Below are 27936 nucleotides of genomic sequence, written 5' to 3'. Positions count from 1 at the left end.
GCACGAAACGCCAAATAGCAGTTGCTCAAGCAACTGGATAAAATTTGGAAACGGTCAGACGTTCCAGGTAGCATCCACTGCCTTTCGTCAGTGACACTGAACAAGATATGTCAAACAGCAGGTTTTTAACCACGAACTATGAATCTTATTATTACCAGGATGTCTAACCTTCATCGACGAACCGCTGTGAACTTTCCGGCTTGCCACGAACAGTCATGCGCACTATAGGCCATCTTTCATTTCTCGTGTTGTCGGGGTTACCATGCTGGCAACAGGCATGCGTCACTTGATCTAACGTTTCCGCCGCAATGCGAGCGACCGTCCGCCGCCATCGCTCCTTCTACCCGTCTGACACACGTATCAGGACTGAGATTACTTTGCCATGCTGTCTACCCATTTGGTGTCACATTACTGAGGTTGCCTCTCGGAGGTAAAGACACAGCAAGCGGCGGAAGAGCATCTCTACCCCGAGGAAAGTTGCCGCAAGCTGCCTGGTTGTCGGGCGGGGATGGGCTTCACCTATGTGCATGTACGTGGCGTCGTGACGGTAAATAATCCTATCTAGCTATTTCTGTCTACAGATTCTGGGGAAAATGTCTGTCTGAGAGGGTACTTCATAACCACACGATTACTTGCCTTCGAAACTTCATTTTGCGGATGTAATAATGTGGTGATCACGAGCCTATGAAATACAATAAGTTCGACAATTAGGTTCCACCTCGATGGCCATGCTGTTGTCATCACGTATTACTATTTTATGAGGGTGTTGAATGGTGTGTGTGTCTATAGAGCGCCCATATAATGTGTCTGGCCTAGACATAGAATATTCAATGATACATCAATCGCTGCGACATAACAGCGCTGCACAACACAAATATAACCTAGCATTCTTCGCGACTGTCATTTCAAGGTGACAATGCGCAACGCTTCGTATCACAAGACTATACTAACTTAGCTACACATAAGGCCGGTACAAGGCTATGCTAAACTATGATACTCTTCGCTGTGCCAAAAATGTATCGTTTCACAGTGTAACAAATTAGTATAAGCAAATATACCTGGTGATACACATTCCATAGTTGCCCAAAACAACAGAACAGTGTGCACTATAAGACAACAGTACACTATTTGACTTACTTGGCAATACACTACACTACACATTAAACCAGCACTACGCTACGCTAGAGTCTAAATTACACTACACTTTATTGTGCCAAAAAAAGTATCGCTTCACAATATAATACACAAATACAAGTGACACGCATTACACGGTGTCCCAACAATGTACAACGCTGCACACTATAAGACTACACTATGTTATACTACACTACACATAAAGTCAGCACTACACTATAGTAAACTACACTACACTGTGCAAAAACGCATGGCTTCACAACATAACACATAAATATAACCAAACATGCCTTGCAACACTCATTTCAAAGTGGTCTTAAAATACGCAACACTGCGCATAATGTGCTACACTACACTATACTACATTTAAAGTCAGCACTTCACTACGTATCGCTTTACAGTATAATACTCAAATGCTGTAAGTGACAATCATTCCACGGTGGTCCAGCAATGCACAATACTGCACACACTTACACTACGCTTCACTACGCTACACTACGCGACACTACAAATACAGTCAGTACTACACTACGGTAAACTACAATGTACACTACACTTCATTGCATGTGCCAAAAACGTATCGCTTTACAGTATTATACTCAAATGCTATAAGTGACACTCATTCCACGGTGGTCAAACAATGCACAATACTGAGACTACACTACACTACGCTATACTACACTGTACTACAGAAACAGTCAGTACTACACTACGGTAAACTACACTACATTTCGCAGTGCCCAAAACGTATCTCTTCACACCAGCTTGACATCGTCCCCATAACGCGCTGCCTACGTGCCTAGTGTAACCCGGCACGGCGAAGCACTCAACACAACACGGCACATCATCCATTAGCAAGTCAATATCCGACAACACAACTCCATTCTGTTCTGTGCTCTTCATCAGTCATATTCAAAACAATAAATCCATCATGTCATATTGTGGCAGGAGTGTACGTCTTCCATGAAGTTAAGTTTTTTGTGGCGCTGCTTACAGAACTAGAATACAAAAAAACTCCGTACGTTATGCTGCAGTGCCAATGAAAGCCACATGGTGGCCCAAAAATGGACTTATTCTTTGATAAGTGAAACCCTAGCTACATACCAAATTTGATACCAACCCGTCCATAGCTTCGTAAGTTATGCTGTTCTACTGCAAACGCCGTTACAAACGCTACCAAAAACAGACCTTTCTTGGCAAAGGTAACTAATGGCACTATTCTAAGAGGCCAGTTTAGGTCTTCTGTGCTGCGAAACAGCTACATAAAGGATGATACAAACGACAACCGTTGCCTGCTAAGCACATTAATTATAGGTCTCAGAGAAACGTAAGTACTTAAGTGTTACTGGCTTGGAATCAATATCTACCAATCAGATAAGAGGGAAGGTAAAATAGCTTCATCTCTATCGTAAAGCGTTTATCGTCCCATCCCATATCCCTCAGACGACTATACGTTTCCTCAGTTCAAATATATAAAAAACACTAGAAAATGCCTGGCATTTGGAGAATTTCTTGATAAAACCAGTCTGTAGACAAAAGGCTAGTGACTGATGTCGTCATTACGGTAGCTTTAATTAAGTTCTGCCTTTTGGCCTTTCAAGACTCAAAATCAATACATTCTGGTCTTGAACCCCGACCAATCTCGATTAATCTCCGAGGCATTTCTACCTAAAGAACTGTAAATGCTGGTTTACCTTTGATAAAATGAATAGAAATTTATAACCCAACTCCTGCAAATGATACGTCGAACAGCTTGTGAATTATATTAAAAGTCAATAGACAAATTTCAAGAATTATGATTTATAGTTGGCACCAGTATTGTTTAGTATGATTTATAGTACATGGGCCTTGGTGATAGGTGGGCAATATAAATCATATGTACATAACAACACACTTTCCTTTATATATAAGCCTACCTGTATCAGTATAGTGTATTGTATTACCTGTATATGGCCATACTGATTTGAAAAGTGCTTTCATTATACAGTTATCTATTATGAAATCTAAGTGTCCAGGAAGGTTGAACAAGTCAAATGACTGAACACACAAAACATAGTATTCCAAACAAAACATTATTTAATTCATTTTTGTTATTTAACATCTTCTTCTTTAATTTTGGAATTAGCTTTGGCATTCTAAGACATTGACCTTGGTGTCTGTTTTTCTATATTTAGTGCAATTTACGGCATTTATTATAATTACATTTGCTGCTTCTTTGTATGATTTACAGAATGGTTGCAGACATATATGTTTTGGGAAACAGACGAAAATTGATGCGCTTGTGGATGTCATCCATATAATCAGTGTGGGTGTGACCTTAACACCCCTAACCGTAACACACTGACCCCCCGGGTACTCGTAGGCGACTAGGTATATATCACACATAATAACCTGTCATACCTAACTGTCGCACTCCTTTTCAGATTCAGTCTCATTTCTCATGGCTTTGCATGTGACATTTCATAGTAATATGCACATGAAGTGCGTCACCATTTACAAACGGGCTCATGATTTTTAAGATTCACTTATTAGAAACATTAACTGTAGTATTACGAATTTTAAAAAAAAACTTGCGCGAACAGATGAAAAATAAGACAAGGTTTAGGAATATGAGATCGTGTTTTACACTTACCTTACTATGTCTAACACCGCAGTTTCCTTATTTGTGTCTTTGCACAGTAAGTAAGTCTTAGAAATAGTATTACACAGTTTCTATTAGAATACGATTTTTTTTCAATTATACAGTCCTTAACACTTTCAATTCATCTCTTATCATTGTAAATTAGACCCCTTGATTTCTTAACCATAAATAATGGTACTTACTGTAGCTGATCTTGTAGAAAAATTGTTAGGAATGTATAGAGTCAATTCAGAATTACCGTGTGTGTGTTCTTTTGTCAGTGACATGACACAGCATGTGACATGCCTTTTTTCAGTGGGCTGGGAGGAGGGCAGTTCACAACAAAGGAGTTTCCAGCGTCCAGCCGTGAAATCTTAAAATATACGGAGGAAAACAATAGAGCCCAATTGGCACCTACGTTTATGGGGGCAATGACCCGCATATACAATTTGAAAAATGTTACAAACTGTTCCAACATGTTGGAACCGTGAAAAAATCACATAGATGTTTGAAAATATTGTTCTTTAAGAGATATATGTGCAGTTACTTTCAAAATGTTTCTAACATGTATAAATTTATTTTCAATTTTTAAACAATTTAGAACAATTTTGACTGAAATATTATTTATCTGAAATAGTTCAAACTTATCACAAATATTATAATAATAAGTTTATTGATTCGTTCTTTGATCTATGAAATACATGGCAGCGTCCTCTGCTGCGCTCTGAATTGCGTACTTTAGGCATACATGTATTACATGTGACAAAATCTTACTCAAATTCAAGCGACTAGAACTAAATTGAAGAAACCAAATACAGGAATTCGCATAGTACAAATGATAAAAGAAGAGACAAGGTTTATCATCATACTGTAAACTAGATACATCTAATTATCTGATAACCCTCTCGGTGACATAGAATTACCCTAGAACAACTCAAGATTCATACGGCCTGTCATATGAAGACCATCTTTATGTCCATCAGTAAAACAGTTGGTAACAGTGAATGATAGACTGAAGGCTCAGCGCTATTTAGCCCGTAGCACGATGTTAATCTTCATAACGTACGGGGAAGTAAAAAATAGGCACAGAACACTATATTTTTCACGTCGGAGCTTTCCTATTTTTCGCCTTGCATTTTTCTATCCAGGATTTTGTACAATAAACATGTCCTTAGACTGCTTTATCTTGGCAGAACTATGTGAATCTACCATGATAATTGAATCTACTTAGAGCTATTCACTTACAAAAACACATCTGGTACATGTTGTCAACTGGCTATTTTACTGGTAGATCGCAATCTTTAACATGATAGTTTATTTTCAAAGCATTGTCGATTTTTGCTAATTGTTTTCGTGCGTTAAATTCTCAAAATGGTCACCGATTTACCTGACCTATCTGTAGTTTTGTAAAGATAGTATTCACCAGTGTTTTGATTTGTTCAGGTTAGGTACATGTTTATTTGGTGTTCAAGTCCTGTTCTGTACCCTTTCAATTTTACAAGTACAACCACAGTGTATATTGGTAATACGGCCCTACTTGAACTAGTACAGTCACTGTGACGTTCTTAAGTTCTTCCGAAAAGTTATTAAAAAAAACTTACATATTTAGGAAAGCAATAGATAAATTGCATTTGCGATATAAATATATTGATATATGGCATTTCAATAACAGTTCACACTATTTCCTAGATTTGAGCATTCTCTAGTGTATTTACCTATTTGATATTTTACCTGACACTTGACACTTTACGAGTACGGATTGTCTACTCGTAGAATATGATTGAATTCATACATATCCTGGTACCCGAGGCTTTTCGTAGCCTTCACAGATTGATTAGGAGAGAAATCCATGTCCTCTCCCGTCCTGACGGGCTAGCCGTCCGTCCGTCCATCCATCTTCCACGATTATACCGCCCCACAAGGCTTCAAGCGATGAGGTGCGCCCATGAAATTGTATTTGCTCTCATACCCTGGTATTTAGTACAATACATGTCATAAACTTTTCTTTAGAGGAAACTTCATTTTAGAATTAACACTCTTTTGGTAATCTTCTCATCCCATGAATCGTAGCATTATTGGATTATGTTGTTGCTGTTTTTTTTTTTTTGTTATTCCTACCACATCCAATATTTCTGCATTCTTTTTTAGCCATTGTGGGTGAAAACAACAACTATTTAATGTCAAGCATTTTGCGCAGAAATATATCTACTGTTGCATTGAGATCAAACCAGTCGGCTGTCATGTCACATTCTCTTTGTTGTTGTTTTTGCTATCCTTTGACTTTTATTGCCAGTCGACCTGAACGGTACTGTAATTCAAAGAAGCCTTTGATCCAGTCATGAGCCTCTCTGTGTGCCATACTTGGTTGGTTGGCATTTGTCGAGAGAGTGATACTTTGTTATCGTTCCGGGTGTATATGTGTTGTTGGCACTTGACTGAGTGTATATGACAGCACTGTCAAATCCATCTGTGTGCAGAACAAATCTATGGATGTGGCGTTGAATTTGAAACAACTGCAACTGTCTCGAGTTTCTGTCGCGCCAATTCTCCCCTTCTTTCTCCCACACGAAAATCGACAACATTGCCCTCAGCTGTGTACAGTGTCTGGAGCAGAGCTGAGAGGAAGATGCATACTAATACCCCGGTTTAACTGCCTTTCTGAGGATCGAGTCGGATGGTATATAGTTCCCAAGGGCATGCAAAGGCAGAAGAGACAAACCGCCTAGGACTACAAAGCGTCTACCAGGGATACATTAGTTCTATGGTCTAAAAGAGACCGCTGACTTCACATGGCTTGCTCGCACGCAAGTCAGCACAAATGGAAAGTACGGGATTCACAGAACAAGGGGAGCCCTTTCTTCGTTACTTCGGGCGAACTTAAAACAAGCAACTGAGTCCACACCGATACACTATCTTTGTTGTCGACGCTTTGGTAGGAACTAAATGTCACAGGCAATTGAAATTTAAAATTAAGACTAGAGAAACAAACACAATGTGATGATTACAAATTCTATTATCGAAGGCACCAAATCACCATACTATATTGATATTTCAATATGGTATCAAAATATGACCATTTTGGGGTTGAATCATATTTTGAATACTTAGTAGTGCACATGATTTCAATTGTATCAAATCGGTGATTCTGAGAACCAATACATTGGATTGTTGAGAATGAGGTCACAGTGCGTGAAATTTATGGATGACATTAGTACTAATGCGCACATTAGTTTTCCACTGATTTTGAAAACAAATCGCCCCGAAGATCGTCAATATGACGAGAAAGTACCAACGTGGGGAAGTATGTAGTGTTGTAGCCTTGATTGTACTTGTAGAAGAGGTACCAATCACTGCACGAAATGGCCTCGTATCCCGGCGTATACGTACAGGGATTCCTGCGGAAATATTCCATTTCCCGGTGCGGATTTAGCGTATCCGTTATAACTAACGGATACGCTAAATCCGCACCGGGATATGGAATATTTCCGCAGGAATCCCTGTACGTATACGCCGGGATACGAGGCCATTTCGTGCAGTGAATGTTGTAGCCAGGAGTGTAGTTGCTAACTTGGTAAGTGATATCATTCTACTACACTACGGCCTTTTCTTCTAATGATGAGGTGAGAAATTAATATAAATCAACCGTGTTCTGATGGTCTAATTTTTCTCTGATATTGCCTTCTTGATGCAAAGTGTAACCATCAGAACACAGTAGCAAACAGAAAACAGTGCGTCCGTAGAAGAGCCTGCTTTCAAGTTAGATTTCCACGCGTCAAACCCAGTACCAGGTGCAGGTGATGGCTGTATACACGTGGATTCAAATTTAGGTCAGATATTCGATCTCCTTTGTCGCTATTTTCAGTTTGCCAAGACTGCCTGCCTGCAGGTGGCTCCGTGAAAGAAAAGAGCAGATCAGTTGCATTTTCCATCAGAAAAAAGCACATTAAGAGATAAGTAACTCTTTAGAAAAATTTCTAACAGTTGTTATATGTTTATAATATCTCTAGTATTCCAACGTGTTAGAAATATTTATAATTTATATTAGCTTCTAACATGTTGGAACATAAATTCACCATTTGTTCTAACATGTTGGAAATGTTCCATTCATTTTAGATTCATTTTATGAATATTGAAACATTTCAGTTTGCCAAGGGACAGAGGGCTGAGAAGAAAGCAATCCACACATCTCTGTCAAGTCCAGGGTGCCATGCCTAGTCATGAAATAAAAAAATATACAGAACCAGACAAAAAGGCTTCTAAGCACCTACTTTTATGGAGGCAATGACCCAAATTGAACATTCGAAAAATGTTGCAAATAATTGCAAAATGCTGGAGCACTATAGGAATATCTAGCTAATGATAACGTCAAACAATGTAAGACATTTTTCTGAATAAAAAAATGTTTCTGCAGCTTTAACATTTTTCGAACATATGTAAATATAAATTCAAATATGTTCAAACTTTATTTCCAATCGTTTAAACAATTTAGATTTAGATTGTAACTTAAATACATTATTTCATTCAGAAAAGTTCAAACTTCTTACAAATATCATTTCCAAACCCTCTCGGTGACTTGAAATGGTAGAGCCTGACAAAGGGTCTAGCAGTCCTATATTCTTGCTTGATTTGAGCATTTGTAAAGATTATGTTGTTGTATTTCTTTTAATTGTTATCATCTTTTTGTTACAGTGAATGACCTCACAGCCTAGTATCTAAAACCTAAATCCGCATTTGGTAGGTTAAAGAAGCACAAAAGCGGCCAGGCCGCGGCTATCCAGAAAAGGCACATGTGGAAATCGTTAGGCGCTGGAACAATTTTGAACGCCGCACGGCGTTCGCTGATTTTACCTACGATTTACCTGCGATCATCGTGCGATTTACGGGGTATGCTATTGTAGGTGCATCGTACGATGTATGTGACCGGGGCGTAACTTGGCATGTCGTCTGATGGGCTGTGCGTGATGATGAACGTCTTTTTTTTTACACCATAACTTCTTTTAAAATTCATATTTCTAATGCGACTAGACAAACCTCCCATTGAAAAACACGTCTGTTCTTTTATATCTACTATAATCGAAAAGCGAGGAGAAGTAGAATTTATTTAATGATAGTCATATTCTTTTGTATCCGCTAACTGTACTTGTATTATCTTTTGTTGTGACCTGTACTTAGCCAAGTGTGGCAGAAATGTGCAATAAAGGTCTTCATTAATATAATATTTCAAAAGCACCCCTATCTTGACGGGTATGTGGGGGCAGCCGTAACGTTTTGTGGCTGTGTGCTGAGAGATTTTGTGCTAGATAATGCTTCCGTCCCATTTCCAATCCGGGGCCCGGTCGGGCTGTATGCGAAAACGAGAAATAAAAATGCATATCAGAAAAAATAAGCAATATATATTTAGGAGTAATTGTTTTACGTTCTTGTGTCTTTTGTGGTCTTAATATTAATAAGGTGGTATATAATATTTTTTTCATTCCCTCAAGCTGCTCGGCCGGGCCCCGGATTGGAAATGGGACCGAAGCATTAGCAGACATTTGATGGTGTATCCTCCTTTGAATAGCAGCACCACCTGAACTCCAAGCAGATACTTACTAGGCTTCGGCTTCCTACACTGCCTGTATCTAAGATAGAGAGGAATACCAAAAGACATCACGTATGCAAATGAAGACCTAATCTGCATAATTGATAAGAAAAGACTATAATTCCGAAGTGGTGAATGATGGAAAATTTGTTCTTGTGGCATTTGGAAGTCAAGTAAAGTTGAAAATTATTGGGTTTAAATCATGCATATTATGGCCTCATCTACATAATTTATGAGCAAATGCTACAATTACCTTCTTTGCTAAGATGAGACTTTCATACTGTGATAACTTGTTTCTTTCAGGGTCTGTGTCTTCGCACCTATAAACCAAGATACTTTTGATCGATTTGTCTTGGCATGTCGGTAGTTGAAGAGGGTATCAAATACCTTATAAACCACACCACAAACACCATAATTACTTGACGGAGGATTGTGTCTAACGGACTCTTGTTATAACATTTACGGTCTATATTTTGAAAATGTATCTAGTATCTTGTTTTTGTTTTTTCACTCATTTCGTTGTTTTGCCCTCTCGCATTAAATTTGGAGTCTGTCATCCATAAATTCACTCAATTCAATTATGATGTTGGTCCTACAGATGTCCTATTGAATTTGTGTATTGATAACACATGTGTGTCACGTAAGCCACGTATACACTTAGGCCATGTTGATCTAATTACATGGATGACATCATCAAAGTTGCCTTCATTATGAAATCTACGTGGTTAGGAAGGATGAACAAAACTAAACACGCAGAGTATGGTATACCGAATAATAGATTTTTTTATTCTTTCACATTTTCTTCTTTGATTTTGGAATTGTATGAAGGGACTTTTTTCGGATCAAAAATGTTCAAATTGCACTTCGGACCCCTGTTGATATGTAGTTTAATCATTTTACCTTTGTTCCATCTATTCTCTCGCACAACAGTGCGCTGTGTAGTATCTTGTAACTTAAGTATGATTTGAGATGCTGCCGCGTATGTTGATTCATGATATTGATATTTCTTAAAATATTTAGTTAAATGCAAATGAAAATATTCATGATCTTGATAGTTCTTAAAATATTTAGTTAAATGCAAATGAAAATACCTTAACAGACCATGATGATATAAAGCTAACGGAAAACTGACTGATTTACAATCTAGGTTCATACAAACAATCAAATGATTTTCTGTGAAGTTGGTAGTCACGTTTGAACTAGAAATTGGGCTATGCAATACTGGAGATGTGAGCAACAACGTATTATATCTATTTTTAATGATGCATCCACCGATACTTAAAGTGGACGCATGTCAGAGGAGCAAAAATCCAAAATTTCCCAGGGTAGCATATCCCTGGACCGCCCGAATCAAGTTTTTGCAACATGCAATATCATCATCATCATATTTTGTCGCTCCAGTTCTGTATCTATTGACGGGCTGTCTTGTTAACCTCCCGTACATCACCGTTTGTACCAGTTGGACCGAGCTGTAAGGTCTGGGGGGTCTGCCCCGTAGTGACAGACTGCGCTTGCAGCCTTGCCCCATCTCAGCATGTTGCCGATCCTTGCTACCTTGGCGCTGGCTTTGTTGAGAGTAACCCAGTCTCTCCTCAGTAGGTTTGCTCCCGTTGGAAGTGCCTCGCTAGGGGTGGTAATGCCTTATTGCCTTCGCCAAGAAGGTTGTGTTTTACCGAGCGTGGTTCTGTGTGTCTGTTAGTGAACACGATAAGTCGAGAATGTCTGGATGGATTGTCTTCATATTTAGTTTATCGGTAAGTATGTATAAGATCTCAAATTGATTAGACTTTGGGCCACCTCATATGTATAATTAATGAGAAAATCCGTTATATTGCATGATAAAGACTCTCATGCATGTGGCACCTAACACCAGGGCCCCTACAGCTAGTGGTCAAAACACAAAGGGATATACAACCAAGATCGTCATGGTAGAATAGCATAGAGTATATTATTTCATACCATATTATGATGTAATATGGATAGGTGCTAAGTGTGCGTAAATAAGCGGGAAATCAATTGATTAATTTTGTGAGGGCGCTCGCATTGCATTGGGTTCTGTCTTTTATCATCAGAAGTATCTTTAATATCTTCTAGCAAGCTGCCAAACAACATGTATTTCATCGGCACATGGATATACCACATATCTGAGGGTGATAAAATACTGCTCTCATATGCATGACATATTCTTCCATTTTACGGCACTTAGTACCATAGCGTTATGGCAGACTGTCAAGGTAGAAGCCAGAAATTAGAATAAAAGCCCTGTAAGGCTATAACATGGGCTTCAATGCGAGATCAGCACCTTTACTAGGGTTCACTTACCTAAAGCCGCACTGGCATTCAAATCGTGGACCTAGCTGTCTAAGGTGACATTCAAAAGCTAATCTAGCGGATTTTGTTGGCTTCCGATCAAACTAAGGGTCACTTAGCCCAACTCACTTAGCCTGGCGAAAACAACCATTTAGCAGCCTTTCTACTCAGGTCAGGCCCAAAGAAGCTTGATGGCTAACATGTCAAAGTAGGGAGAATTAGGAATATCATAATCCTGTTGATTTACGTAAACACATGTGTGCTTACCATTCATTTATTGTGAGACTGAGAACTGCCTGTTACCATGGTGTAGGAGGTATGATGACTGGTTTTCGTAGTAACAGAGAATCAAGAGCTCCTTCTTTTTATGTTTATTTCATTTTATTTTACCTTTACGGTAACATATCGTTTTTGCTACGTTTCTTTCTCTTCTCCTTCTTCCGCTCCAAACAAATAAGGTCAATTCCCTGGACCAGACGGCTGCCCATGGGTAAGCTCATATCTCACTGGACCCGCGGCACGTTGGCGACCTCACTGCGACCGAGCGATTTGACAGAGTACTCAGCGAATTCCATCGATAAAAACCTAGGATCCGGAAGAATCCGAACGGATTCGGGGCCGTATATTTCTTGGCAGGCTAATGCGCATCCAAATATTGGGACTTACACAACTCAAATATGCAAGTGGTACCTTGAGTCCCGATATTTGGATGACCATTAGCCTGCCGAGAAATACAGGGCCCGGATCCGTTCGGATTCTTCCGGATCTTAGGCTCCAGATCACGTCCGGATACGTCCGGATACGTCAGGATCCGAGGCCATTTCATGCAGTGTAAGGGTTACCCTGCTAGAATATCATTGAGCAAACATCTTACAGCACGTCCGTAAATTAATGAGCAACTGCGTTAGATGAGCAACTGGGGAAATTTCTTCACATTTCAAAAAGCGAGACCTTGTCTGGTATATCTAACACAAAGGTCTTGCTTAAAAGTTCTACAAATAATAATCGCTTTCTGCGATTAGGCATGCATGGAAATCGCACATGCCACCCTATGCTACGGCCCAATTTTCAATGCGGGACCCGGCCGGGCTGTTTGCGAAAATGAAAAAAAAAGGCATATCAAGAAAATATACAATATAATATTTTTCGTTCCCACAAGCTGCCCGGCTGGGCCCCACTTTGGAAATGGCTTTATATCATCATAATAATATCAACATGGGGGGCGGACGCAGCTGTCGTTTGCTCTTCAGTAAAACGTATACGTAGCTCAAGTATTTTCCGACGTCTAGACGTCTTCTGGACCTCTCAAATAATCTCTATTGAGTGCGTAGAGCTCACAGTGTAGAGTACCAGAAGGCTGGTACATTAAACAAACCTTGCAGATTAATTCAAAACACCTCGTAAGCTTCAGCTATGGGCCACTGAATGCAAATCAAGGACACCAACAGGCGTAGGGACGTGTGGCGTAACGGCAGGTTTTCGGCCCAGAACCCAAGGTTCGCGGGTTCGAATCCCCTGACACCAACGATCTTATGCCCTTTGGAAAAAGGCACTTTACACGACTTTCCCCACTCTGGTGTAAAGAAAGGGCTATATCATGCGTGTGGGTCACGACATCAGCAATAGCTGCCTGTGCCCCACGTGTATTGCACCGTTGCAATTCCAATAAAATCCAAACAAGAAATAAAAAAATAAAATCCAAAACACCAACACGCGTAGGGATGTTAGCACCTGCCTGCTTCACAGAAATGGAGTGTGGACGCTCTGTATACAGTCGGCTGCTCTCTGTGTTTGTTGCAAGATTACGAACATTGCCAGGTATTGTGTCCATTGTCCATCGAAAGAAGGGCCTTTTTAGACCAAAAACCAACGCATGGTGATTTGGGGCACCGCAGCAGTATTTTCAGGTTATGCAAACTTATAGAACGACACCCACAACCTTGAAAGTAATGTGGTATATTACCATGAGCATCTTTAGGTTGCCTTCCTGGAGCTAATTATCGTATGTATATCTATTTTCCATGCAGATGTTTGTCCACTGCCATGGTTACTGCCTGGTGAACATCTGGACATAACGGAAACGGTTTTAAAGAATGTATCATTCCTGGCAAAAAGGGTTCCATGCACCTACACGACAAACACCATAATAACTTCACGAAGATTTTTGCCCTACGGACTAATGTTAAAGAAAACGGGCCTTAGGCCAAGCAATATTAGGGCCCGAAAATCGGATTTTGAGAATCAATCTATTTAGTAATTTTTTATACATTATTAGTTCACACAACACTATCACAGTGTATAGCGACGTCCATCACGCAAAAATACGACGTCATTGTTACGTGAGAACTCACTGAAAATCGTCGCCAGGGTTTTTGTAGGCTCGCGAAACTAAGGTTATCATCGTACAGCACGTTTTTGCGAGGTTTTAAAATGCTGAAATGATTACGCAAATGTGCTACATACTAAAATGTTGTAAGTAAATGTCACTACCATAAAGATTCCAGCATTGTTTTTTTATTTCCTTATTTTGGGCCCTAATATTGCATTGGTTGCTTTTAAGTTTCAGGATGTCAATAACCTGTCCCGCTTCAAGATTGTACCTGATTAGCTCAACAACCGTAGTGACCGCTGGCTCAATATTCTCAATTGCTGACCACGGATTAGCAAGCGAAAAGGTTGATCCAGTGGTTACTACGGAGGATGATACCGAGGCCAGGCTACCACCTCTTTCCTGCGGCGATGTTCTTCCATGCACTACAGGGGTTCTGAATAAAGCCTACGTCAGATTCAAGATGTATTTTATTGGTTTGTTGCGGTTCAACAAACTGAATTAAAAACCAATATACAAACACGTTTGTGCCTTGCCGTCAGGTCGGCAAGCAATGATCTTACACAAATTCAAAAACATACATTTGAATTTACATCTATTGAACAGGGTACTAGTTACAATACTGGTTTAATCCTCAAACACCTGAACCTATTTTTTCGACTGAAATGACTGAACGGGGTCAAAAATGAACCCAAAATGTTTTGTTCAGTAAAATCTCCCTTTTCATTTTTTTCGCTGATTGTTATCCGTACATTGCTTCATCAATGTAAGAGGAATGTTTTGTCATGTTTAGGTATGAATAATTCCCGTTCATTATCATAATTTATGCAAAAAGATCAGAAGGACCACGTCTTGAACTATTCCTATTTAGACCGGGAGGGGATTTTTGAAGCCCACGACAAATTTCGTGTTGCACAACTAATGAACTGCTAACGCGAAAGCCACCAAACCTAAAATTAGGAGAGGTTGGAAAATATGTCTACTGACAAAGTCAGGGAAGGATTTTTTTTCAGATCAAACATGTTCAAATAGCACGTCAAAATCCACGCTTGGGGTCAAAAATGACCCCGTTCGGGTGTTTGAGGGTTAACAACCGTGTCAGATAGGGTATAGGAGAGGTATTGATGTATGTCTGTGTGTTTGCTTTAGGGATTTTGAGTCTATCTGGTGCCTACTTTACCACAGACAGTGTTGGCAACACGCAGAAGAACGCCGTGGATTGGTAGCAACCATCGGGATCAATTTACGGTGACCAAAGAAGATGTCATGAACACTTTGTTAAGGTATCATTCATGAGTTTTTTCGCCCCATAGGCTTACATGTTATAATACGTGTTTTATATGGGCGCGTTCGAAATGGAGCTATAGAAAATGCACCAATGTTATCCATTTTATATTGAGAACAGGCTAGATCATTTAAACAAATTGACAAAAGTTTCACTACACTTCATCTCTTTTTATAGCAATTACAAACTGCACTTAGCTACACACCGGTACCCAGAAAGGTACTTTCCAGCTGAAGAGCGCACGACCGCATCACCTGCAATATCGGGATGCGCAGGTCCGACCTCGCGCGCGGCTGCCGAATTTTACCTGTTAATTTCTTCAGTTACAAACAAGCTTTCATCAGTTTGACGCTTGAGAACAGTCGCGGGCTGGCTAAAGGGAATTTCACACCGATATAGACACACGTTCATGCAGCCGTTCATTTTTTTGGGGGTACGGATTCTTTTTACCCACTCGGAATAATACAGGAATGAAACCTTAAAGCGTACAGAATGCCTCACGATCGCGAAGCCATGTGTGATCCGTCTATTCGATTTGATTTTTTCTTAATTATCATCAACACTTATGTAAAGGATGTATCATATGGTGATGAATATTCAAGCTCCCGCGGGAGCATTTTAGGTGTGAATATCCTGCCTTTGATCTTTTGAGAGTTGCTTCTATCTCTTTATGAAATTCCTGTCGGTCGCCCGAGGCCAACCTTCAAACAGGAAACTTCAATGCGGCAGCTGCCTGCAGCACTTCTGAACTGTACGCCCACGATCAGTTGGTACAGTCCATCGCTTGAGAAGACAGTCGTGCGAGAGAGAGCTTCCGTTCCACCTGTGCGTTTGCGACGGAGCCTGGGCGCCCTGGCGTCAGTTTTCTATCGCCAATATGAAGGTTTTAACCCTTATAGGACCCTATATCAGCCAGACAACCTCACATGAGGATTTACTCCCTACCTACTGCAATAGTCGGGTGGAATTTCTCGAGAACTTTACAGAGATCGTGTCACAGGTAACATGTTGTACATGTGTTGATGTATAATGGCGCTCCCGATATCGTTTGTTGCACATTTTTGTGCCAGCAGACAAGCTCTTTAAATGTTGAGGTTTTAAAGTACTTCCTAATGTTAATTCTCATTGAAATGCTAGGGCATTCAGAAGTTTATTCCAGTTATTTTGCTTTTTTTTAAACTAATGACAATGGAGAGTAGAAACCCAGGTGAATAGGATCCCTACTCCAGCAGAGAATTCGCCTGTTGTTTTAGATGTATCGCTTGTGTGGTCGCCATTCCATGAAACATAGAACATGTTCATATAGTTTCTGTGAGTGTTCTTGATACTCTAAAAAGCTGTTTTTGATATGTCAATTTTAAAGAACAAGCCAAGCATCCTTTTTTGACGTTACCTCTTGTAAACAATGTGTTTTCGATACCATATTCGTATGGGTTTATTTGTGAGTTTGCTTGTGTGTGTGTTTTTTTGGTTGTAGTTTGCTTTCAGACAATATAACCCGAGAAGCTACGGGTGGATTAGCATGGTATTTGATATATTATTAAATAGATGCTCGCAAAATAAGGGAAAGCTTAATTGTGAACCCCTACCGGCTGTCTATGGTGCTTCAACAGAGCTTACGGTTTTCGTATCTACCTTTCTCGATCTGCAAGGGCCATGGTTCTTAGGTAGCAAATAGTCTACCGGCTTGAAAGGGATTATGCTATAGCACTTCAATGTTAAACGCAGAGAAATGCTATACTTGTGGTGTTTGACAATTATTAAAGATAGGCATTAATAGAGTTTATGTAGAGCAGATCTGTATTTACATGATTAATGAGAGAATGCTATGATATCATTCTGTGTTGAAATAGGACTTTCATACTTGGGACATATGTTATTTGGATGGAGAAGATAATCAGCGGATATAAGATATGCAAATTATACAATTGTGCATAAATAATGCCAAATCTCTGTACTACGTCAGTGGTGAAATAATGGGAGTTCATATTTGTGACATTTCACTTAGCTTAAGGTAAGCATCAAAATACATGAATATGCAAAGTAGTCTTTATATAAATGCTGCTCATATATAGTTTATGAAACAATAATTGTTTTTTAAAGTTATGGGGTCGTGGAACTCAGGATCTAAATTGACTTTTCTAAAACTATTACGACCAGAAAAAATGTTATTATTTCCTGCATTTGACGCGGAATCAAATTTTCACACGTCATTGAATAGACATGGGGCATTTCTATACTAAATAAACACGATATACAGATACTAAGTGCAAGAAATAGAGAATAGAAGTACATATTAATCAATCCGGTTACATTTACAGGTGAAAGCTAAAGCATATTGTAAAGTTTGTAATATGAACCTTAAATCTTAAGTACTGTCTTCAGCATCCACTGTATTTAAGCAGGGTTTGATTTCTGTCGGTAAGGATGCTATATTTACCGATTCTACATTACACCTAAGACAAGTCTTCAAAAACCCCAGGTCTGTGTACTGGTTATGTATGACCAGTTTGAAGAGATGTATGCTTCAAGCCTGCAGGGTTACTGGCAATGGTGTCCATGGATTCTTAAATGGCCAAGATAAGTGTGTTAGGCCATAGCAGGGCGCCCGGCGTTCTGAATACATTGCGTATGCAGTCCTGTCCGTTATGGCTGCAGGAGTCGTTCCACGAACTCATTTCTGACTGGTTGACGTGTCGCTATCGGCGGGAGATCTCCCAGTCCTGCCGTCTGTCTTCCTGTAACTGTACCGTGATTTCTACTGGGAGTCATCCGTGGCAAAACAGACTACTTAACAACCAGAGGACATAAATATTCTCACTGTAAACAACCGACTGGGTTGCCTAGATTTTCGGGAATGGGGCTACTTGTTTGTTTGTTTGTTTGTTTGTTTTAGCTATAAAGATAGCTTGTAATTAAACTTGTCAGTGCTTTATTGACTTTACCATCATCGTTTTTGTCAAGGTCGAAAATCTATGACTCAAGTTTACTTGAGGGCTAGTTTAAACGACATCATGCGAAACAGTCGGCTTCTTGGTGTTATAAAAAATCTGCTAGAGAGCCGAAAATTACACTTCTTGCCAACGCCAAAAGCTATGTTACACTAATCAAGGCCACAGTACATCAAAAACGGAGGATACAGAAACAGGGGGTTCTGCTGCAGTACCAAGGGAAGCCGCCAGAAGGCCCAAAATTAGATATCATCTTCCTCTTCTCAAGACCTATATCTATATACCAAATGTCATCACAATGCCACCACAGCTTCTGACGTTATTTTGATCGACGTATGTGAAAATATAGACATACACCTGAAAACAATACCTCCGTTTACGAAGTATATTTGCAGTGGAAATACTAATCGGATGTTTACATTGCATAGTATTTCAATATTTCTCTAGTATTTCGATACATGAACGTCTTTACGTGCACACTTCAAGTGCATTCTTCTCAGTGTATATTCTTCAATGCCATTAAAAGTGGAAAAGATATGACTCCACCCATATGCAAAGCAAGGATTCTGCCAATTTTATATCGTAATGTGTAGACAGTCAGCAATATGTGGAATGCTAAAAGTAACAATTTTCCTGATGTTTCAGACTCAGATGGGTGAAAAGCTGAACAAAGACATCAATGCGAACGGGGATCTGACGACGGCGGGGACAGCGGAGGAAGAACTCTTCGCCTTGCCGGGAACAGTCACCACCGACGATCAGAGTAGACTATCGGCGGAGAGAACGGACGATGGCAGACCGGTAAGAACACTTATCGTCTTATTCTTAGTAGAATACTTTATTTATCTATTTTTCATTTTTATTTATTTTAACAGGAGGTACATATCGCCGGCTGACGCTTTACAATGACTCCTACATAAAATAGCAAAACATAACATCATATGATCAAAGAAGGGGACTAAAACTTATACTTTCATAAATGATTAGAAATTGTCAGTAACCAGTAGTACAAATCAAGATAATCTGATATAACAAATTGAACGTTTGTGAAGAAATCAAATAATAATTTAACTTTTCGTGGTATATAGAGTTAAACCTGGTCGAGCAACCACCTGCCACAGGCAACCACCTCCAGTCACAAACCACATTAAAACAGTCCCGTCCTTTTTTACATAGTTAACTCCACCTCAGCAACTGTCCTTAGCAACCATTTTTCCTCAGTCCTTTGAGTGGTTAGTGTATCCCGATTTGACTGCAATTGCAAAATAAAAAACAGATAGACCAAAAACAAGAACTGATGTCCTATTCCGTTGTCCACATGATATTAAATGTCTGTTAGATGTTGATAGATAACTAAGTCTACCAACTATGAACTCAACTTGCTGTCACTCCCGCAACTCTGACCGTTGAAATATGAACATGAAACTTTATAGAAACAAAGAATGCCCGAATGTTGACAAAAAACATGCATCGAATTATGCTGTTTTCTAACGAGCTTAAAAATAAACGCTATTCATAATAGCCTTTTGTTTTCACAGGATGGAATTAAAGAGCAAACTCCAACAAAGCTTTATTCCGTTAAAGTTAAATCTAATTTGTCATTATAGTATTTACAATTACACAGAACCTGTGTATTTCATTATGTTGACAGGTTTTAAAGTGAAATAATATTGAAAAATTAAGCCGATGGACGTATCGTCTGCAGTGCAAGATTTAGTTCTTAAAAATGAATCAATAATAAACTTAAGAAAAGCATAAACATCGGAAAATTCTCACGAAAACTAAGTGGTAAAGAATACGTTCTTAATTGGGGTCTATTGTACAGGATCACAAATCTCTACTAAATATGGCGAGGCTCTTGTATACGTCATAGCTATTCTAAATCAGGCCCTGGAGTGAATCCGGAGGACGTACGTGTGTCGTGAGGGGACGACGCATACGTATGGCCGTTGCTATGTGTCGGCGAACCATTTGTCCTGCTCCGAACCACAGTCATATACATTGTGTAACGGTGAAATTAAGATAATTTGTCTCCACTAACGTTACATCTATTTCGAAAACTGCCCATAAATATCCTATAACTAGAAATAGATTCATAAGAAACAAATTCCTTTTTGCAAACCTATACGAAATACGTTCCTTAATACTTATTCTGAGAGCTATGCATGCGGCAGCTCATATTCATGATCATTTATTTTTCACCAAGCAAGAGAAAGGGGACCCTTCGAAATCAGCAACATTAGTAAGCTAAAGGGACCACCCTAAAGATTTATAGAGAAACAAAAATGAAAAAATAAACAAACGTTTTAAAAGATTGCCATTTTGTTATTGCTTTCCACAGGGAATTGCTGTATCTACCGCTGTGCATGTTTTTCAAAAGTACTGAAGCCACGCCTGGGGGAATATTCCTTTGATATCTATATGTCAAAGGCTAGAGCGGTACATTTGGTATGACGTTAAGCCTTTGTTCAGTCGGTACAGGAAAAGTAACATCAGAACATGACACAAAGAAATCCCAGGTAGATATAAGAAAGTCTCAAGTCTCTTACAATGAAACTTCAAAAGTGAGCAGCTTCCTGAGTTCCTTGTACAAACTATGACGTCAAGTAGTGCCCAGTGGCACATAGGGCATCAAGATTCCTTGCTTTTTCGGTAGTAGGGTATATTTCTACAGGGAGGAGCTGTCAGCTCTTCCACTTCAATCCTAACTCGACCCTAACCCTAACCGTATATTCAACTCGGCCATAACGCTAACCCGGGACCAACTCTAACCCTAACTCCGTGCACGCATATGAATGACGTCATATGCATTCATCTGTCCTTTTGGCCTTGACGCGTGCTCTACCAACCCCCCCCCCCCCCCAACCATGCTCATGAGGGTTAAGATGTTGCAAACTTGATCGATGACAATATGCTAGCTACATCACAATCACAGTAACGAAAATTCCCGCCTTATTCTCGGTGTAAATTAGGATGTAAGGTCAATTGGCTTCTATTACCGCCGAAAGGAGGGGGAAGTTGAGGGTGACGAGCTGGAAAAAAACAGGAAATTACAATCAGGTCATTGACATCATAGCAGCATACTCATTGAAGAAGGTTTAATAAATATTTTATATGCCATTTCCGTATACAAAGCAAATCGCTTGAAAACAAGTCTTTTAGCACGCCAAAAATAGTTACTCAATCAACTGGATAAAATTTTGAAACAGTCAGATGTTTCAGACAGCATCCGCTGTCTTTCGTCACTAATGATAGGACTGGACAGTTGCTTGAGTAAATTTTAGCAGTCTTCTGATCCTTCTCAATTTGAAATGACCCGAAACCTCTTTTTACGTTGAAACGTTTTGCACTTTACTTTGTGTACGGAAATACCGTGTGGAATCTTTGCAGGACCAAATGCCGTCTCAGGTAAATAAACATTCATTCAAACAAGAGCACAGTAGTTGAAAGGTTAGTACTGAAACGAATTCAGACAGAATCTCTTCGTAGTGTCGCTAAGAATTCCAACATACATAACAACTACTAATAACATACTTCAACCGGAGTACATAATTCGCCACCCTGAAAAGATACGTCCTAACCGATCTCCAATCCAACGTCCCCAGGTATAATGCACTCCTGTGCATCTAAACTGTGCCTCCATGGGGAGTGCTGCACAAGAGATCACAGAAAAACACTTTTTTCGAAGTGGCGGATTTATATAACCCGGCGGATTAATGTTAATGGAGGTTGTATACTATATTGATTCAACAACCTGATGAAGCAGTCTATCGGAGATGATCCGACTGAAACTCATTCAGTGCTGCAGAAAAACAGCACAAATTGGCTAAATGGGATGAATAATTCGATAGAGAGTTTGCCCAGCGTTTGATTATATTCTTCTCAGACCGGCTAAACATAAAGACACCCTTACCGTCCAATTTCTACCCGTTCCCTCAGCAACCAAAGCGGTCATGACCCGTGCATTTACGTCAGGCAATTAAGAAAATGGGTCAGCCTTTATGTAAGACTTATATTAAGGTATATCCGTTGAAAACATCTCCCCGTCCACTGATTTACCTTTATTATTCAAAGAACTATCTTTATTCAGTGACACGCAGAAAACTGCTTGAAGATGACTTTGAGAGGATGAACAAACAGTCCATTAATTAATTGTTCAGTTGGATATATATGACACGCCTAACCAATAAATAAGGTGAATTATATTCGACATAGAGTTTGCCAAGCGTTTAATTTAAAAACAGCACAAATTGGCAAAATGGGCTGAATAATTCGATAGAGAGTTTGCCCAGCGTTTGATTATATTCTTCTCAGACCGGATGACCATAAAAGTCACCCTTACTGTCCAATGTCTACCCGTTCTCTCAGCAACCAAAGCGGTCATGACCCCTGCATGTACGTCAGGCAATTAAGAAAATGGGTCAGCCTTTATGTAAGACTTATATTAAGGTATATCCGTCGAAAACATCTCCCCATCCACTGATTTGCCTTTATTATTCAAAGAACTATCTTTATTCAGTGACACGCAGAAAACTGCTTGAAGATGACTTTAAGAAGATGAACAAACAGTCCATTAATTAATTGTTCAGTTGGATATGTATGACATGCCTAGCCAATAGATATGGTGAATTATATTCGGCATAGAGTTTGCCCAGCGTTTAATTATGTTCTTCTCTGACCGGATAAACATAAAAGTTACCCTTACTGTCCAATGTCTACCCGTTCTCTCAGAAACCAAAGCGGTCATGACCCTTGCATTTACTTCAGGCAATTAAGAAAATGGGTCAGCCTTTATGTAAGACTTATATTAAGGTATATCGAAAGCATCTCCACTGATTTGCCTTTATTATTCAGAGAACTATCTTTATTCAATGACACGCAGAAAACTGCTTGAAGATGACTTCAAGAGGATGAACAAACAGTCAATTAATGAATTGTTCAGTTGGATATATATGACATGCCTAGCTTAACAAAACCTGAGAGGAAGACAAAGATGACACGATTAGACCAACAGAAATGACCTGTTTGCAAGTCATTTATCGATACTCAGCAAATTTTCGCTCTCTATAAATACGCAAAATTCTTAGAAAATAACTTCACTGTGAATTCTTGGCCGTAGCTTTTTTTATAATATCTTAACATCTGCGAATTATTGACCGAAAGATACTTGCAAGAAACAAAATTGTTACGATTAATGGAAAACAATAAGAATGTGGGACACGAGGCTGCTCTAATTTCTGTTGCTAATGGTCTAAACCTAGACTGTTGTGTGCCGACTTTAAACAGAACAAAATGCTTTTTAAAAACATATATGTCACGAAGATTTCTGAAAGATCATTTCAGTCTTCATTGATCTGCATCAAATCAGCAACATTAAAGGAGGATGTTTTGGGCTCTGTCTATGGGAAGTGAGTTACTCTAGTGCATGTGAATCGGACGATGATTAAGAGATCATAGACATACTGCCGTTTTATGCTTTGAGCACACACGACTTGCTATGGAATACTCCAAATAATTAGTTGGTCTAATGACTTGTTCCTGAGCATATCGCGGTGTGAGACTGTGATGTGAGTTACTCTAGTGCATGTGAATCGGACGATGATTAGGAGATCATAGACATACTGCCGTTTTATGCTTTGAGCACACACAACTTGCTATGGAATACTCCAAATGATTAGTTGGTCATGTTCCTGAGCATATCGCGGTGTGAGACTGTGATGTGACTTACTCTAGTGCATGTGAATTGGACGATGATTAGGAGATCATAGACATACTGCCGTTTTATTCTTTGAGCACACACAACTTGCTATGGAATACTCCAAATGATTAGTTGGTCATGTTCCTGAGCATATCGCGGTGTGAGACTGTGATGTGACTTACTCTAGTGCATGTGAATCGGACGATGATTAGGAGATCATAGACATACTGCCGTTTTATTCTTTGAGCACACACAACTTGCTATGGAATACTCCAAATGATTAGTTGGTCTTGTTCCTGAGCGGTGTTAGAATGTGATGTGCCAGGTCGGCATGCTCAGGATATTCATGATGCCGAGAATATGGGGCAAGATTTTGAGATAAAGAGCACATCATTTCGTGTATAAAAATCTTCCCCATATTCATATCTGAAAGAAATAATGCCAGTTTGTCAAATCACAGCTGGGAACTTGACCCCAGTCCTTAAAATCGCTCCGAATATTGCTTTACCTGAATGACAAGTAGCAAAAACCACATGGCAAAAAGCCACATAGAAAAAAGACATATAGCAAAAGGACACATGGCAAGATGACGCGTGCAAAATCACACATACCAAAAAAACTTGGCAAAACGGCACATACATGTAGGAAATAGACACATAGCAAAAAGACACAAAGCAAAATGACACATAGAAAAAAGTCACATAAAAAAAGACACAGCAAAAATAGAATTTAAGCAATGAATGTCCGTAGATAGGTTTTCAAAATGTAGATGTTTTATTTTCTATCTATTTTCATTGATATTTTAAAAGGCTTAACAGGGAGAAATCAATGGTTGGATTTTTTTACAAATGGCCTAATAAATGGAGGCTAGAAACACAGCAGTGTAGAAAAACATACGTACCGTTCTGACAGCTGGTCTGATGTCTATTGGTTCCTTGTCTGATAGTTTGCCCAAGCAACAGACAAGTCGAAAGCTTTCTTAAACATAAGTGTTTTTCATGTCGTCAATTATCAGTGGCTTACGTGCCAAGCCTCGTGTTTGTGGCGTCTTGTCAGTGGCGTAACGGTTAGGGTGTTTGGCCCAGATATCAGATGGCCTGGGTTCGAATCACCTGACATTCCAACGACGTTTATCCTTCCCATGGGAAATGTACTTAACACATGCATGTTTAGACATAGGTTCACGTGTGCACATAGGTTCCTGACTTCGGTTGCGTAGGTAGATGGCAAGAAGGGAGAGGCGAGAAGGATGGGATCCGCCTTCCAATACCGTGCCCTAGACACAGTAGATAACAACCCACTGTCCCTACGGCCTCAAAAAGGGACTACTTTTACCATATCAAGCTGATTGTTTAATGTGTCACATTTGAAATAACGTATTAACTTGAGTGCATCCGTACAAAGTCATTGTCTCTGTCCAAAAGCATACAGAGCTTCGTGTTTTGTTAAGCTTTGAGGACGGTTGGCAAATTTGTTTTTATTCTTTGCAACTCCGTGCGAATAGCATATCAAAGGTTTGACACCAAAAGTAATCTTCCGGACCCTCCGGCGTTTTTGATTTCCAGATCTTCCGACACATCTGACTGTAATTTGATTAAACCTTCTAACGCCATATTTCCTTCATCCTGTTTTTCCTCAGTCCACATCGAGACCATCTTCCGTCGCCAGCGGCATGCTGCCTGGATACAGGACGATATCTGCGTCAATCGGGATGGGAAACGTTGCCATAGAAACACTGTCCGTCAGAGACCCTGTTTTCGATGACAGTATCGACTACGAAGACGAGTGCAACGACAGAGTTTTCACTCAAATCAACACGTACACGCACCAACAGATTTTCCAAGAACAGGAGAAATATGACGGCAATGAATGTAGTCTGGACATGATCGCGAGGTATGTCGGGATTGTCCTCTTGGTAGGATTCATTATTGGTGTCATCGTTGCTATCGTGCTTGCCGTGGGCAAATAAAACCGTTAAGATTTGAACCGGCTGTGCACACACAGTAGACAGTGTTCAAGCAGCTGATTGGAGAACATTTGGATCATCGTGAACTTTGACCTGATGACAGCACACGCTTGCACCAATGGGATCACTGGAATCTGCAAACAGGAGCCACGAACCTTGATGATCCCGACGGAACTGTTGTCACGGTTACAGAACCGTCATGGCGCCGAAAATTGAGCTTCTCTGCGTGTGTTGAAGGGAACATATGTAGAATAAGATGATTTCTCTTCAAAAGCTTTGAAGAAAAGAGATCAACTGAAGTGACCTTTTCCTGCTACAGACAGCTGCGCCATCTTTGCCTCTCTTCACGTCTTAATGCTTTGCACGTTTACTCATTGTTCAAGGATCAAGTATTTGCAATAGTAAGGAGGTTCTAATCATACCTCCTTGGTAAAAATAATTCATGGACTTCAATACATGTGCTGCAGTCAACAATGTACAGCTGGAACTATATTTTCTAATGGAGATTTATAAAATGAGAATGTCCGCATGTGCAGCTTATATAGTATGAGTGCGGACAGCATCTTGTACTTTTGTACATGAAATGGAGTTGATAATAAATGAAAATGATGTCTATATCTTGATAATCTTCATCGTGTCTGAAGTGGAACAAGAATATGCTTATACAAGATTATGTTATAATTGATAACTCAGAAATGCTAGTTTTTCCCTTTTTCACTATTTCTCACTCAACAATCTATTTTGAGAAAAATGTAATTCAATTTCCCCTTTTATTAACATTCCGTTTCAACTTTGCGGAAAGGTTATTAGAAATGCTAAAAAGCATTTATGCTGGTGTCATATTCTAATTTGAGAAAGGAAGATTTGCCTTAGGCATAATATTCAGCCCAAAACGCGATTTTGATACACTCAAATCTTCCGAAAATAATTTCATCAGGTTGGTAGAACATAGGATTAACACAACCAGGTAATCTTATAGTGGTGAGAAGCAGTACTCCAGTCAGAAGCTCTGAAGAAGGTGTCTGACAGACACCGAAACGTCAGCAGGTGAGATTACCTGGTTGTGTTAAAAGAAATTCTATATATCCACTCAAATCTTCATTTTGAACAATCAGAGAAAGATTGTTTACTGTGTATTTTCTTTATTTGGTTAAAGATATGCTGCCTACTATGGAACCAAAGAGAAAAAAAGCAAGAATGTAATTCTTTTTAAAATTTGACAAAATTTGAGATGGCTTCCATGCCAATTTTTGTGAAAGACCCATTTATTGACAAATAATAGCTCTCTAGATTCATGGTTTATTTGGTAAATTTGAAGAAAAAAATGATCTATTTTTAATTTCAAGTCGATCACAATTGACTCATTTTGCAGTAGGTTTTCTTTTTTCATGTACAATATGTAGATTTGTAGATATTTTGAAGGCTGTTAGTGACATCTCCTTGAAAGAGAAGTTAAAGAAATGTTGTGAAATGTTGATAGGACACACTTGAACAAAGCTATGTATAATTTTGTACTTTGTAAATATGTATCCATTGAGAGAAATAAATCTACCGCTTGCCTTGCCTTGACAAGAAGGAGAGTTTTGACTTGCTGGAATAAGCCGCCTCACAATTCTATTGTGCATACGCAGCGTGATGCATTGTGGACCAATGTCAAAGGTTAAAGCCCCTAACTAGTAAGTAAACAGTCCTTTGTCCAGACATGCTGGTCACGTGGCTATTGTTTTCGTCTTAGAGGCGTTGGCCTTTGACCTTACCCACAATCCCTTATATCAACATGAACGGTTAACGGTGCACACCCCAGTTCTTCCGTGATAGTGCCCGACAAATATGTGACGAAAGGGTTTCGAGGGGCTGGGTTTGAGTTCACATTTCTCAAAATTAGAGAGGTTGAAGAAACAAACTCAGTTGGTCTTGTAGTGGAAGGGATAGGCTTTCATCCCATACACAGTTGATTTACATCGGAATAATTCCCTGGAAGAGGCAGTACCTAGACTTGAGGGTGCGCAGCCGCCAATTGGAACCCCAAATAAACTGGGTGTGCTCCCTTAATTATATATAA

General features: G+C 39.5%; 1 protein-coding gene across 1 annotated transcript; it reads left to right on the top strand.

The window, feature by feature from the left end:
- Nucleotides 1-212: 212 nt before the first annotated feature.
- On the top strand, nucleotides 213-26489 carry LOC136424341 (uncharacterized). Its single transcript, XM_066412904.1, has 3 exons — nucleotides 213-547; nucleotides 18856-19011; nucleotides 25548-26489. Exons 1-3 carry the CDS (start codon nucleotides 509-511, stop codon nucleotides 25875-25877), a joined length of 525 nt encoding a protein of 174 aa, XP_066269001.1. The 5' UTR covers nucleotides 213-508; the 3' UTR covers nucleotides 25878-26489.
- The last annotated feature ends 1447 nt before the right edge of the window (nucleotides 26490-27936 follow it).

Source organism: Branchiostoma lanceolatum, chromosome 18 (assembly GCF_035083965.1).
Source record: "Branchiostoma lanceolatum isolate klBraLanc5 chromosome 18, klBraLanc5.hap2, whole genome shotgun sequence".
NCBI classification, from domain to species: Eukaryota; Metazoa; Chordata; class Leptocardii; order Amphioxiformes; family Branchiostomatidae; genus Branchiostoma; species Branchiostoma lanceolatum.
Note: the sequence above shows the minus strand (reverse complement) of the source record. Positions and strands in the feature narration are given on the sequence as shown.